Source organism: Condylura cristata, unplaced genomic scaffold, assembly GCF_000260355.1.
Source record: "Condylura cristata isolate star-nosed mole 26May11 unplaced genomic scaffold, ConCri1.0 scaffold00015, whole genome shotgun sequence".
Taxonomy (NCBI): domain Eukaryota; kingdom Metazoa; phylum Chordata; class Mammalia; order Eulipotyphla; family Talpidae; genus Condylura; species Condylura cristata.
In genome coordinates, this window is record NW_004567116.1 from 2,177,021 (window position 1) to 2,191,624 (window position 14,604).

Consider the following 14,604-nt stretch of genomic DNA (forward strand, 5'->3'; position numbering starts at 1 on the left):
GCTGGGGCGGTGCATGTGGCGGCCCGGAGCGGGGTCCTGCGCTGGGCAGGGCCGAGGCTGAAGGGGCACGTCTGGCCCGGTGAGGACAGAAGGCAAAGGGAGAGACGGCAGGCTCAATGGCCAGCTGGACGCCACAAGGCTGAGGACGGCAAAAACTGACAACCAAGGACGGAGTCATCCAAGTGGCTCCAGGAGAGACGGGCCGGAGCGAAGGTCTGAGAACGCGGAGGGCAAGAAGGCAGCGGTGGAAGCCGCTCCCCTGGTTAGCCCCGGGGCAGGGCGGAAGGGCAGCTGCCCCCGAGGGTCAGCGAGACGTCTCAGAGCGAGGACACAGCCCCAGGCGGCGCCCGCGGCCCAGGTCACCTGGGTAGTTGCGGCAGCCCCCCGCCGTGCTGCCCCGACGCCAGGTGCCCTCGTAGAGCGTCGTGTTCCAGCTGCGGACGCTCCGGCTCTTGAGCGCGTCGGGGGTCAGGTTGCAGATCTCCAGGCGCGTGAACTCACGCATGAAGTCTCGGAAGGACATCCTGGGGTCGGGTGCGAGGCGAGTCGTGTACCCCAGGGCGCAGAGGGGAACTCCCTGGGCTAGGTTTATGCGGGCGGGGAGCTGGGGTGCAGGCGCCCAAGGAAGGGGAGAAGGAGGCAGCTGCTCACCAGAACTCTCCGTCCTCCATCTTGACCCGGAGCTGGTCCCGCTCATAAGGGTCCACGTTGTTCCACTCCATGGAGCTGTGGGGGGAGGGTGCAGACTGCCAGGGCTGGGGGCATGCCCTGCCAGGGGTGTCCTCCCTTGCCACGGGATTGATGTCAAGGCCTGTGGTCTGACGCGTTAGGGATTGCCTCAGCAACCCCACGGCTGCTCAGAGGCCAGGCACGGCCCCCAAGCCCCTCCGTCGGTGTGCTCCCCTGGACCAGCAATGAGAGATGAGCCCCTCTGCTCAGCCCTGCCCCGCCCCGGGGTGGCAGAGTCCCTTGCAGAAACGCCAGTGGCCCTGAGCAGCCTCCCTGGCCAGTGGCCACTGCCCTCACCCGTCACTCCAGGCTCCTGTCCATTCCACTTCACCCCAGGGGTTCCGCATCCGGACCAGGCTCACCATCTGGCCCTGGTAGTTGACCTGTGGCCCAGAGCTTCCGTCAGCCCCTGCTCCGGCAGGAATGAAATACTCCTTCCTGCCGCCACCCCTCACTACGCCTCATGAGGAAAATACAGCCAGGTGAAGCCTGTCTGCAAGGAACCACCGAGGGAGGCATGCACACATGACCCTCAGGAGACCAGGCAGCCCGAGGGAAACAGCTCGGGGTGTCACAGAGACAGGTGAGGCGCTGCGGGAGTTAAGGACGAGCCGACCCCTGCCACTGCGCAGGTCACGGTCCAGAGAGGCCCAGAGAGGCGAGGACTCCAGGAAGAGCCAGAAGGCAGCCTGCAGGGAAGCGCCGGCTGGGCTGGTACCTGCTTGGCCCCGGTCAAAGAGTAGGCGTGGCCCTTCACCAGCTTCTTGAAGGTGACGGCCTCCATGTCCAGGACACTGGAGATCTGCAGGAAGACCCCCCGGGTCAAGGACCAGGTTCCCGGGGACGTGTCCACCTGCCCACCCATCGGGAGCCCCAGCACTCGGGGGGCGGGGCAGTCCCACTTGCAGGCCTGGACCCCGACCCCATCAAGTCTGGCACCCCCACACAGAAGTTCTGGCCTTAGAAGGGGGTCACAGAGGCACCCCACCAATACTACCACTGGTGGGGGGCCCGGGCACCTCACTTTTGGTCAGAGCTGGCCAGACCTTGAACGTGTGCACACGTGCGTGCAAGCAGTGAAAGGCACCCCCACCCACGGGCACGCAGAGGGTCTCCAGCGGAGGGACACGGCGAGGCAGAGAAGAGGGGTACAGACAGGCCGGAGTCTCCTGGGCCTGGGAGAAGCTGACCGCTGCGGCACAGGTGGTGGGCCCGAGAGCAGGGCTGAGCATGGCTGGGGCGGGCCTCAGGGGTGAAGGGAGGGAGGGCGCGGTGGGGGGCTCTGAGGCCTGAGCTGGTGGCCCAGATTCAGCTGGACAAGGATGACAGCGACGAGGTGGAGGTGGAGGGCAGAGAAAGCAGGCGCCCCGCCGAGGTTCTGCATCAGGGGTGACGGGAGGGCGGGCGGGCGGGCACCGAGTGATGGACCAGGCGGGGTGCGGGCTCAGAGCCAGTGCGAGGCGCCAGAGGGTCTGGACCCAAGTGTGGGCTGGAGGCGGGGCCCGGTCGGGCAGGGAGGTTTGGGGTGCCGATCTGGGGGCTGGGCGCACTCACATCGATGGAGCAGCCCAGCAGGGAGCCTCGCTCCAGGGCCTTCAGGATGATCTGGAAGAGGTCGCTGGGCGCCTTGCGCAGCTCATACCACTCGGTGACGCCGCCCGTGAAGTCCTCAAAGCCCTCGGAGGTGCTGCCCCCCGACAGGGCCTCGTAGCTGCCGTTCACCCTGCGGAGGCCTCGGTCAGCGCCAGCAAGCGGCCCCCCGCCCTGCCCCCAGGCTGGCCAGCGCACTCACTTGGCATAGGCCTTCTCCAGCAGGGCGCTCCAGAACTCGTTGCCCTGGGCGGAGTGCACGAACACCAGCTTCCCGTCCTTGGTGGGCAGCAGGTCGTCCACCACCACGTCCACCCACTCCCCAAACTGCCACAGCTGGGGAGCGGGAGCACAGTGAGAACCGCTGGGCCCCCCAGTCTCAGCCCAAGCCTCAGCTGGGCCCCATGCTGGGCGCCTGCTGGGGGATGAAGCCAGGGCCCACGAGCCCTGGCTCTTGTCCTCCCTGGGCCTCGGTTCCCCACTAGAGGAGCAGCAGCGCCCTCCTCACTGGAACACTAACGAGAGCAAGACAGTGAAGTCTTCAGGGCAGCAGTACTGATGCTTTGGAAGCAGAGCCCGGTGCCTCTCGGGGTGCGCCCGAGGCCTGGGTCCCCCAGCAGCCCCCATGCAGGCCCTGCCCCCACCGCTGCCCTCCTCATTCTAAGTCAGGGTGTGTGTATGCAGGGGAGTGGTGTGGGGGGACATAGGAAAACTGGGTGTGGAGGAAACATGTGGCATCCAAATCCTTCAGCCACAAGATGGGTGGGGACCCCGCAACCTCGGGGTTTGCTTCAGATACACCCTAAGCAGCAGGTTTCCCAGGGCGACAGGAATCAGGCATCGGGGCTAGAATTAACCGAACAATGTGGGAGGTGGGTGTGCAGAATAACAGGAAAGTGGGGTTCAGAGAGGGTTGAGCGAGCCAATCCCAGGACAGAGAGGAGCGGGCTGGAGGAGTGAGGGAAAGGGGTGGGGTGAGCGGCGAGGCCACACCCCTGCAGGCGGGCGAGGGGCAGCTGCGGCTCTGGGGGCTGAGAACAGAGGGTCCTCTGGGGCAGGCGAGGGGGCTGGGAGGCGCAGGGGCGCCCTGCTAGGTGGAAAAGGCGGGCTGGAGCCTCGGAGCACCAGAGCGTCTTAACCAGAGTTGCTGGGGGCTGGGGGTGGGGTCTCCCAACACTACATGAGAAGTCATCAGAGTGACTTGAAAGAACAGCGCGTTGGCCAACACCCTCAGGAGAAGCGGGTACAAGTCTTTTCTGCAAGGCTGCGTCTGAGTCGAGGCTCCGAGGAGCGGAGTGACTTCTGGGCGGGTGGGCAGGGACACGGATGCCATGGGGAAGGGACCTAGCTTGCCGCTGTGTTCCTCAGCCGCATAGTCTTCATTTTTCAGGTAGGGAAACCGAGACTCCGGGGAAGAAAATAATTTGTCCCAGAGGATATAACTGACAGGTCTTTCACCCTCCCAAGCACTTTCCCCCCCACACAAGCACCCAGGAAAACTGCCTGCCGAATACCTGCCTGACTGTGTCACACATGACAGGTCCGAGGGGCAGGGAGAGGGCAGTTCTCTGGAAAGGCAGAGCTGCTTCCTGCAGGGTGCGGCCCCAGCCACCCTGCAGACGGTGCTGCCTGGGCCCCTCTCCTCCAGAGCCTGCTCTTGCCCTCTGGCCATCTGCCCACCCTCTGCCCCCAGGTCCTCACCTGGAAATGGAAAATGCCAGCGTAGCCATTCTGGAAGCTCTGACCGTGTGGCACCACACGGTGCAAAAGGGTATCGTTGAGGGTGAGGGAGGCAATGGCAGCAAGAAGCCAGCAGTCCCCTGGGAGAGGCAGGACCCCGATCAGGCCGGCTTTGCCAACCTGCGCCAGCGGTGCACACTGCACAGGACTGCCCAGCCTGGGGACAGCTTCCCAGGGTGGGGTGCCCCTCGGACTTAGAAAAGATCCAGGAATCTGGGCAAACCAGCCCCAGCAGTGATAGCCAGAGCCTGCTTGGGCTTGCAAGAGGGAGGGGTTGGAGCGGAGCCAAAAGGAACGGGCACCGGGAACTATTGTGGAAAATACACCTGGAACCCCTAGGCTTACCCAGTGCTCCCTACACCCCCCTCCACCCCAGCCCGAGGCCTACCCAGTGCTCCCTGGCAGATGTCTGTGCGGGTGGCTCCATCCACAATGAACTGGGGGTTTGATAGCAGCTCCTGCAAGAGACCCAGAGCCCTGTCCTCGGGCTGTGCCTCCCAGAAACTGGCACCCAGCCACCCAGATCCCACTCCCAGCTAGGGACACCGCAAGTCCTATTCGCACTCCTCAACACAAGGTTCTGATGGGGAACTCTGTCCCTCTCTCACCGTAGGGCGCTTCCACTTGATGCCGTAGGTTTTAGAGGAGTTGGGGCCCAGCTCCTTGAAGCCCAAGCTCTGGGTTATTGGGGGGAAGGCCTCATCACGGAACAGGGCCCCACTCTGCAGGCACTGAGCCCGCAGCTGATCATAATCTTGGCCCAGGTACTTGATGGCGTTTTCGTGGCGGCCCAGGCCCAGATCCTTGGCCCGCTGCTTCTGCACTTGGGCAGACACGCCGGTGCAGTACACGGGAGCGATGATCTCCTCGGCCATCCTGCAGACAGACGCACCTGCTCAGAACCCCAGCCTGCCGGCCCAGAAGTGGGGCTCCCACTGCCCACCCTCCCTCCCCAGTCTGGGGTTTCCACCCACAGGTTCCCTCACAGAACTCAGGGCTCTGGGTGCCTCCCTAAGCTCCCAGAATCCAGAAGAGGGGCTCCCCGGGCCCTCACAAGTGCTGGCCTCCAGCTTCTTGTCCCACACAATGCTACCCTCTCTCCTTTCCCAGACGCCCATTGTCCTGGGCTCAGCAATCCTGGGGTCAGCCTTAGGCAAGGTGGGGCAGGGCGGGGCCAGAGGTAGAGGGTGAGGTGACAGACCCCAGGGAAGGCCTCCCCTACCATTTGCACGTCTGTGACCCTCCCCAACTAGTCATGTCTCTGCGCTCCTCTGGCCCTGGCCCCTGGCCCTGACTGGAGGCTGAGAACACTGGGAAGTTGGGCTTTTCCCTACTCCCCACCCAGCACACCCAGGTCTGGAGTTGAGAGCCGAGGGGCCCTCGTCCCTTCCCCCTCAGCCCAGCCCGGGTGAGCAAAGACCAGGGCTAGCCGGCTGGGCAGTGCGGCTTCCCTGCCTCCCCGCCCCAGCGCCCGGGGGCCAGGGTGGGGCGGCCGCTCGGCCTGGGCGTGCTGGCCGGGTCGGACAAGTCCGGGCCCAGAGACCCCCCTCCTTACCTAGGAGGAGCGCGGGTGGGGGATCGCTGCAGTCCCACCGCGGGCTTCCCGGGTGGCAGCGCAGGGCTGGGCCCAACCAGGAAGCGGCCCCTCCCCGCCCTCCTCCCCGCGCTCCTCCCCGGTCCTCCTCCTCCTCCTCCTCCTCCTCCCTGGGCTCCCCACGGCTTCCTTTCTGCTCTCCCTTATCTCCCGGGCTCCCTCTGACTATCTGTCTCCCTCACTGGCGGCTCCCGGCCCCCCTCCGCAGGCCCGCGGCCAGCTCCGCGGGGAGACGAACTGCAAAAAGCAGGTTTGTCCCGGGAGGGGCCGGCGGGGGCCGAGGGGGGCGGGCACCGGCCGGACGGAAGGGCACGCGGGGGAGGGGCTGGGAGCGGCGGGCCGGGGGTATTTTTAACCGGAGGCGGCAGCTCGAATTGCAGGGCCGGGCGGCCCCACCCCACGCGGCACCCCCGCAGGACACTCCCCGGGCTCGGGCAGCCGCCGCCTGGGGCACCCTGGCCCGCGCCCCACCTCCGCGCGCCCGCAGCTGTCCCCCAACCCCCGCCCCCCACCTGCGCCACCCCAGAGCGGGGCCGAGATTACCTCGGGCTGCAGCAGCTGCTGGAAAGAGGCGCCCGGCTGGCAGCGAGCGGACCCCTGCCGGACGCTGGGCAAACGGCAGCCCCACCCCTCCGGGTTCGCGCCGCAGCCGGGCTCCCCGGCCCGGCCCGCTCCCCGCTCGCCCCCGCCCAGCGCCTTGGGGCACCGGCTCCGGCGCCTCCACCCGCCCAGTGGCATCATGCGTCCGAGCCACCGGCCCAGCGGCCCGGACTCGCGGCGTGACCTTGGGTGAGTACTCGGCCCTCCGGCCTTGGTGTCGGCTCAGCGCAGCGAACCGGGTGGCGAGGAGCCACGGTGGGAGCCCAGCTTTCTCTCGTTTCACGGAGCTTCTGGCATGGGCAAAGTGCGAGAGGTGGACATCCTTGCCCACTGTCCTCAGCCCCTGCCCACCGCCTGGGAGCGCCCGCACACCGCGTCACCCAGGAGGGGGCGGCGGAGGCTGACGCCGGACTGGAGACCGCCTCTCCAGCTGCCAGAAGTCGGGAGGCAGGTCCCAGTTCAGGGGTTTTCACTGACCTCGGGAGCCCCAGGTGTCTGGCCTCTGATCATGAATACACAACGTTTGTTAGTGCTGGGGAAACTTACTTTTCCTAGGAGTTTTAGGGCCCTAAGACCGAAAAGCGAGTCACTGATCTAATCTGATCGCACTTACTTCCCCTTGACACAGAACCGTAGGCAGAGTGCGAGAGTTCTGCTGAGTCAGGGCTGGAGCCAGCTCCTCGGCTCTCTGCGCTTCACCAATAAGCATTGTATGCCTGGTTGTGACTAAGCCCCCTGGCAGCCTTTGCACACTAGAGACCCAGCATGAGTCCCCGCCCAGCCCTTGCTGGGGGAGAGGCTCCCTTGACCCAGTTTTTGGGGATTAAGGAAGTTGAGTCCTAATGGACAAGTAGATACATAGATAATGAGGGCCTGGGGGGATGTTCTGAGCAGAATAACAGCATGTGCAAAGGTCCTGAGGCAGGGGCACCCACGCCAGAGGGACTCTGCAAGTATTCCCTGGGACTGGACACGGGGAGGGACAGTGACAGGAGATAGCTCTGGAAAGGTAACCAAGGCCACCCCTCCCCTCAAAGTACTTTCACTCAGCACACATGTCCCACAGCCCCAGAATCAGCTTCGCACATCTGTCACTCCTACTGTAGTGATTGTCACATGGGCACTGACCACCTGCTATATGTAGAGGACACTGTGTTCACCAGGGCACAAGACAGGAACCCCTAGAGCAGTGTGCAGCCCCCAAGTCCACCGGAGCTGGGCGCTGTGACCCATCTGTGTTAGGTTCTGGTGTGATGGCTTCCGAGGAGGCTGTATTTGCCCCATTCTTACTCAAGAGACCCAACACGTTCAATGCTATGCACCAAGACAGTAAGCTGTCCCCATCCATCAGGTGGACCTTGGAAAACCCTGCGAGGAGGCGTGTGCAAGCCACAGTCTTGGGACCCGAGCTTCTGACACACGCATGAGCCGATCGGCGCTCTCCGCGGGCTGAGCCGAGCCGGCAGGACTCACCGCAGGGCTCACAGGTCCGATGGCTCCGTCAGCCTGCCACACCAACCCCCGCCTGTGACTGCCGCAGAGCTGGCACCCGGCCCTTGGGACGGCCGACACCGCCTTCATTACCTCCCATCTTGGTGGCGGGTGCAGCTGTGCATCCATCAAGGCCCAGCTCAGGTGCAGACTTGGCCAGTGACGCTGCAGGTCGGCAGCGATCAAAGACAGGAAGGAAAGAAATCCCTCCCGCGCTGGCCCTGGCACCTTCCCCGCCGCTCGCAGGTGCTGACGCCGAGGCACGAGCGGTGTCGGGGAGACGGCCCGTCCCCATCCGCTGGGCAGCAGGTAGGAGCATGCGAGGGAGAGGCCAAGCACGCAGGGGTCATACCGGTCTGCAGCCCCTGGAGAGATCAGAGTCGAGGAGGCACAAAATAGGTGGAGGTGTCCTTACTGCCTACGGGCGGTGACGGCGTCTCTCTTCCTCCCGGTGGAGCTGCCGTCCCAAGGGGCTGGGGATGCCAGCTCTCCGGCACGGCCAGCGTGGTGATCCCCACACTCCCCGGGCACCCGACTGCCTGGGCGGGCTGGCCCAGAGCGCCACTTCCGCCTTCGCCGCTGCGGCGCAGGTACCTCTGCCTGGGCCTGGATACCACATAGCCCTGCTGCGTGGGAACGGGAGGCCGGCTGGCTTCACACAAGGCTCTGGCAGCCCGCTGAGGCAGCCCGGGAGGACGGCGATCCGGGCTTTGGGGCATGCTGGGCTCAGGCAAGACAGCGAGGGGCCCCTGGCAGATCTCCTAGGCACCCCCGCACGCCTGATCCGTCATCAGTGTGAACTGGGGTACAGGCCATGTCGCCTGGGTGTGAGTGCTTCCGCAAGGCTAAGTATTGGTAAGTCAGAACCAGTATATGGAGAAAATAAAAATGAAGACCCGTGGCCTCGGCCCCGCGACGGAGGACGATGTCGGCTCAGTGGTTAGTGAATTGGTGCTCAGGAAGCATCTAGCTGAAACGTTCTGTAGTCGAGGGTTCGAGGGGTCTAAGTCAGATAAAGTGAATTAGGGTGGGGCGGTAGAGAGGCCATGGAGGGGAATCACCTTGACACACAGAGGAACTGAAATATGCCTGCGGCTGCTGAGCTGAGGGTTGGGGGAGAGGATGTCTTATGGTAGAGCTGGGGGACCGGCCAGTGAGACTGGATTTTCTACTTGAGGCCAAAGGCTGTACACATCTGTACAATGAAGGAAGCTGCACAGCTGGCGAGGAAGCAGGGGTGAGGAGGGAGGGGAGGGACCCAGACAGGTCAGAGAGATCAGTGGTTCGGACTAGGCTGGTGGTCAGAGCAAGAGAGATATGAGTGCTCTGGGAAACGCTTTAGCACGCTTGCTGTCAGAAGTGAATTCAAGCTGGGTTGTTTAACCTAAATATAAACCCTGAAACTATGTAACTTCTACAAGAGCTGGGGTTTGGCAAAGATTACTTCAACACAACACTAAAAGCACGACCAAAAAAAATCAATAAATTGAATTTCATCAAAATAAAATGCCTTTGTGTTTCTTCAAAAGGCAATGAAAGTTAAAAATCAAGCCACCAAGGATGACTGGATTAAAAAGATGTAGTACATATACACAATGGAAACCAAAAAAATAAACACATGCCTTTTGCAGAAACATGGATGAAGCTGGAAAAGATCAGGCTTAGTGAAATAAGCCAGAAAGAAAGGGAAAATACCGGATGGGTTGACTCAACAGGAGTATAATGGGGGGAGGAAGGTGCACTTGGCTATGGTGATGGCACAGGGTGATCTGGTGGTGGGAAGCCCACGGGGATGACAGCTGAGATGGAAAAAGGCACAAATGAAGTAAAAATAAACTATTATATTATTATTATTTTAATCAAGCCACCAACTAGGGGGAAATAATTGGAAAAATGGTGTTTGATGAAGAACTTTTATTTAGAATAAAGAACTTTTGCAACTTAAAATATAACCCAATAAAAATGGGCAAAAGATGAACAGGCACTTTATCCACGAAGACCTATAGGATGGAAAATAATACATGAAAGAATGTTCAGTAGGTTTTTGGGGAAAGTTCAGACGAAAAACACCATTCACACCAACTGGATGGTTTAAAATTAAAAGACTGACTATACCAAGTGTTGACAAAAATGCAGAGGAAACAGAGGGAACGCTCACATTGCTGGTGGGGATGAAAGAGTTTGGAGTTTCTTAAAACTCAACAGCAGGAGTAGGCCCTCCCTGGAGCTGCAATGGGTTAAAGAGCAGCATGATGGCGCTATCGCAGCCCCTGGAGCAGGGGTTTGATCCCAGCCAGGGGAGTGACCCACAGGGTGCGGCAGACCTCTCCTGACTTGCCCGCTGCTCCTCTCAGCAGTGCATTTCTGTTAGCTGTCAGTCTGCCTGTTCTGCTCCCCACTCTGTCTGGTGGATCCTCTTACCCCCGCACCTCTGGCCTCTACCCCAGTTCTGCATGTATAAATAAATAAATCTTTTTTAAAAACAAACAAACTGAACAGCACTAAAGAGAAATGAGCTACTAAAACAGAGGAAATGCACATGTATAATTGACTACACAGTCAATTATATCTCTATAAAACTTAAGGGGGGGAGGAAAAGCTACATGTAGGATTGCAACTATATGACATTCTAGAAAAGGCAAAACTAGAGATAGTAAATGATTGTAGTTGCCAAGGGCTTGGAGGAGGAGGGAGGGAAGAAGGGTAGGAATCTGTGTGATACTGATGTTAACAATGATCACATCAGTCCAGCCACTGTAACAAACAAACAAACCACACTAAAGCAAGACATTAACAACAGGAGAAACTTAGAAGAGGGGGCTCATAGGAATTCTCTACTTTTTAAAAAAATATGTATTTTTTAAGATTCACTTATTTATACATACAATAACTAGGGTACAGGCCAGAGTTATGGGGGGTGAGAGGATTCACCAAAGACAGAGTAGGGAGCGCAAGAGGCAGATTGACCGAAACCCACTGCTGAGGGGAGCCGCACACTGGACAGGAGAGGGCTGCTGCGCCCTGGGGGTCCCGCCCTGGCCTGGGATGGAGCTCGGGCTGCAGCGGCTGCTGATAGCTTCATGGTGCTGCACTTTAGCCTGTTGCACCATCAGGGAGGACACGAGTCTCTGTACTTTCTAAGCGACTGTTCTGTAAGCCTAAAACTGATCTAAAAAAATAAAGTCTCTTTTTAAGATTTATTTATTTATGGGGTGCAGGCCAGAGGTGCAGGGGCAGTGAGAGGACTCACCAGAGACAGTGGGGAGCAGGAACAGGCAGATTGATGAAGTACACTGCTGAGGGGAGCAGCGAGTGAGACAGGAGAGGTCTGCTGTGCCCTGTGGATCTTTAAAGAGAAAAAGGTAAAGGTGCCCTCGACATGTGACCCACTACACGCAGGGCATTTCCTCAAGAGAATGAAAGCACACGTCCACACAGAAACTTGGGATGACCATTCATGGCAATCATAATTGTAATACACCACACCACACAACAAACAAAAAAAAAAACCACACCCGAACAAGGAACTATTCATCAACGGATTGTGACTGGTTAAACAGACTGTGGTATAGCAGAATTCTACTAAGTAATAACAATGACTAATAATGGAAAAAATCTTAGAATACTGAGTGAAAGAAGCCAGGTGAGAGTTCATACTGTATGGGCCTCCCTGGCAGCGCGGGGGTTAAGTCTCAGCACTATGAAGCTATCACCAGCCACCTCAGCACTAATTCAATCCCCCTTCAGGGAGTGACCCACATAGCCATGGCATAGCAGCCCTCTCTGGTCTCCCTGCTGCTCCCCTCAGCAGTGTGTTTCAGTCAATATACCTGTTCTGCTCCCCACTCTGTCTCTGGTGAATCCTCTCATGCCCGCACCTCTGACCTACACCCAGTTTTTGTATTTATCAATCAATAAAAATATCTCTTTGATGGCCCTCCCTGGTGGCGCAGCGGGAAAAAGCACAGCACGGAGAAGCTAAAGCCACTTGCGCATGAGTTTGATCCCTGCCTGCCCCTGAGGTGACCACAGGGCGAGGCAGACCTCTCCTGACCCGCCCCCCGCTGCTCCCCTCAGCAGTGCACTTCATCCATCTGCCTGTTCTGCTCCCCGCTCTGTCTCTGGTGAAGCCTCTCGCCGCCCCTGAGCCTCTGGCCTGTTCCCCAGTTCTGTATGCACAAATAAATAAATCTTTAAATAAAAAAAATATCTCTTTGATGGTGATGGCACACGGGTGATTTGGTGATGAGAAGCCCATGGGGATTACAACTGAGATGGGAAAAGGCACAAAATCATGTAAAAATAAACTACTACATGATAAATAGATGTGTGACTCATCCATATGGAATTGTGTGAAGAGCACGTGAGGTAGTGACAGCGTGCAGGTCACTGATTCTGGGGCTTGGGGAGGTTGGGGAGAGGACTGGCAGGGGGGCTGAAAGGAGTGAAGGGACTTGAGAAAACTCTGGAGGGTGATATGTTCACTTTTGGCCATTCTGATAAAGCCTTGTGTGAATACGAATGTCAAAACAAAAATATACATTTAAAAATAAAAAAGTCTTTTCACTGCACTAAAGTGTTAAAAACACCAGTCAAATGGACTCGTGGTCAGATATGTCTTGGGAGACAGCGAGATCCAAAGCCAACCCTAGCCCCTGGGTCTGGCCTAAGTACCCAGGTGGGTTAATTATATGGGGGTGGAGGGTCACTAGGCCAGAGGGACCGTGAAGGACCAAGTGTTGGGAATACCTTTGGGACACGCCCCCCACACACACCATACAAAGAATGGGAACAGCCCTGGTACTCAGAATAGAGGTGGAAATTTAGGGTGACTGGAGACTGGTGATCCCTGAGAGAAGTCGAAACTGAGGGGTAGACACTATAGTGGACATGAGAGGCTTCATGGTCAGTCCTCCTTAGATGGACCTATAACTGAGCACAATGGGGAATTCTTTTTTTTTTTTTTTTAGATTTATATTTGTTTATGCATACAAAACTGGGGTATAGGCAGAGGTGCAGGGGCAGTGAGAGACAGGGGAGCAGAACAGGCAGACTGACGAAGTATACTACTGAGGGAAGCAGTGGGCGAGGCAGGAGAGGTCTGCTGCGCCATGTGGGTCAGCTCCCTGATGGAAATCAAACTCGTGTTGAAATAGTTTCAGCTAGCTTCGTAATGTTGCACTTTAACCCATTGTGCCACCAGGCAGGGCCCCACAATGGGAAATTCTAACAAATGTGAAAGTTGCTAACAGTAGATCCTGAAAGTTCTCATGACAAGGGAGTTGTTTATATCAAGTTTTATTGATTTGTCCTTTGTTTACCAAACTATATATTTTGGGGAGCACAGTTTCACCCCTCAACATGTGCCCATGCTGCATTCACCTTCTACCAAAGCGCTAGGGCCAATATGCCCTCCCTATTCCTCCTTAATTCTTCGATCTAAGAACTATCTTCTCTATGCTTTACCAGTGTGCCTTCTTTGGTTATTTCTATTTCACACGTGATTGAAACCATCAGTAATTGTCTCTCCCTTTCTAACATTTCACTTATCATCATCATCACCTCCACATCCATCTACGTGGTCCCAAAGGCACAGCTTCATCTTTTTCATTGTTGAGTAGTATTCCTTTGAGTATGTGTACCACAATTTCTTTATCCAGTCTTCTGGTAGTTTCGGTGCCTTGGTTATTATGATATACTTCTAGACATAGGGCTACATAAATATTTTTGTACTGTTTGTATTCTTTGGATAAAATAATTTTTGATAGCAGTATGAGGTGATAGAAGTTAACTAAGCTTACCATGGTAATCATTTCACAGCACAGACATTCTTACTTTTATTGTACTTCACTTTCTTGGGCCTCGCAGATGATGTTTTTATGAGAACATCCACCAGCAAAAAGATTATGACTCGCCGAAGGCTCCAGTGATGGTTAAAATTACCATATATAATTTTTGCAATTACATATTTTTATGAAGGTATATACCATTTAATGAAGGTTTATAAGTAGACAGAGTATTAGTGTACTTAGTACACTTCAGTGCAGTATAAACTTCACTTTTATATGCACCGGGAAGCCAGAAGAGTCCCATGACTCACTAATTGGGAACCCTGGCTCCCATGTGGTAGTCTGGAATGAAGGCTGTGATGTCACTGAGAGTTGTATGCATACAATCTGTGATGAGCCATTATGCAGGACACTTTAAATTTATATAGAGGTGTGTGTCAACTACTCAAACCGAAAAAAATCTGGCAAGGTTTTTTTGGGGGTGGGCTGAAAAAGAGGGGCTGGAAAAACTGAATTTCATGTAAAAATTAAATAAGCAAGAGTAGCCATGAGCTTTTTTAAAAAAAAAAAAAAAGATTATTTATGCATACAGAACTGGGGTGCAGGTCTAAGATGCCAGGGGTGAGAGGATTCCCCAGTGTGGGGAGCAGAATAGGCAGATAGACTGAAATCCACTGCTGCGGGAAGCAGCAGGCAGGACAGGAGAGGTCTGCTGCGCCCTGTGGGTCACTCCCTGGCCAGGCATCAAACTCATGCTGCAGTGGCTGTGGACAGCCCCATAGTACTGCCAACCTGCTGGGCCACCAGAGGGTCCTGCCATGAGCTTTTTGAAAACAAAAGGCTGTGGGACCGTGTGGATGGGTCTGGAGGTGATGAGAAGTAGCCAAGAGTGGAGACTGACTAGCAGATATTAGAACCCAGCTCCATAACAATTAATTGTAATATTAAAGGTCATTGGGAGATAGAAAAATCTAGTAATGTACAAATGCATACAGGAATCTAGTATATGATAAAAGTTACATTTCAGATCTGTTGTGAAAAGATGAAATTTTCAAATAGCACTAAGATAAT

The 14,604-nt window shown here is 56.8% G+C and overlaps 1 protein-coding gene across 3 annotated transcripts in view; it reads right to left on the minus strand.

Annotated features, from left to right (window-relative positions):
• Positions 1-6,599, minus strand: part of CAPN1 (calpain 1, (mu/I) large subunit) — a 20,196-nt gene extending 13,597 nt beyond the window's left edge. Inside the window, exons 1-10 of one of the 3 annotated variants that reach the window (XM_004682636.2) lie at positions 6,438-6,599; positions 4,668-4,935; positions 4,448-4,517; positions 4,021-4,139; positions 2,522-2,655; positions 2,284-2,452; positions 1,448-1,531; positions 1,027-1,112; positions 652-726; positions 364-524 (exon numbers count right to left, since the gene is read on the minus strand). In XM_004682636.2, coding sequence (XP_004682693.1) covers positions 364-524; positions 652-726; positions 1,027-1,112; positions 1,448-1,531; positions 2,284-2,452; positions 2,522-2,655; positions 4,021-4,139; positions 4,448-4,517; positions 4,668-4,934 — 1,165 coding nt within the window. In that variant the 5' untranslated portion in view covers position 4,935; positions 6,438-6,599. Of the gene's footprint in view, positions 1-363; positions 525-651; positions 727-1,026; positions 1,113-1,447; positions 1,532-2,283; positions 2,453-2,521; positions 2,656-4,020; positions 4,140-4,447; positions 4,518-4,667; positions 4,936-5,614; positions 5,718-6,196; positions 6,277-6,437 lie in introns of those variants that run through there. The other 2 variants (XM_012725411.1, XM_012725410.1) reach the window with 2 other exon arrangements.
• Between the last annotated feature and the right edge of the window lie 8,005 nt (positions 6,600-14,604).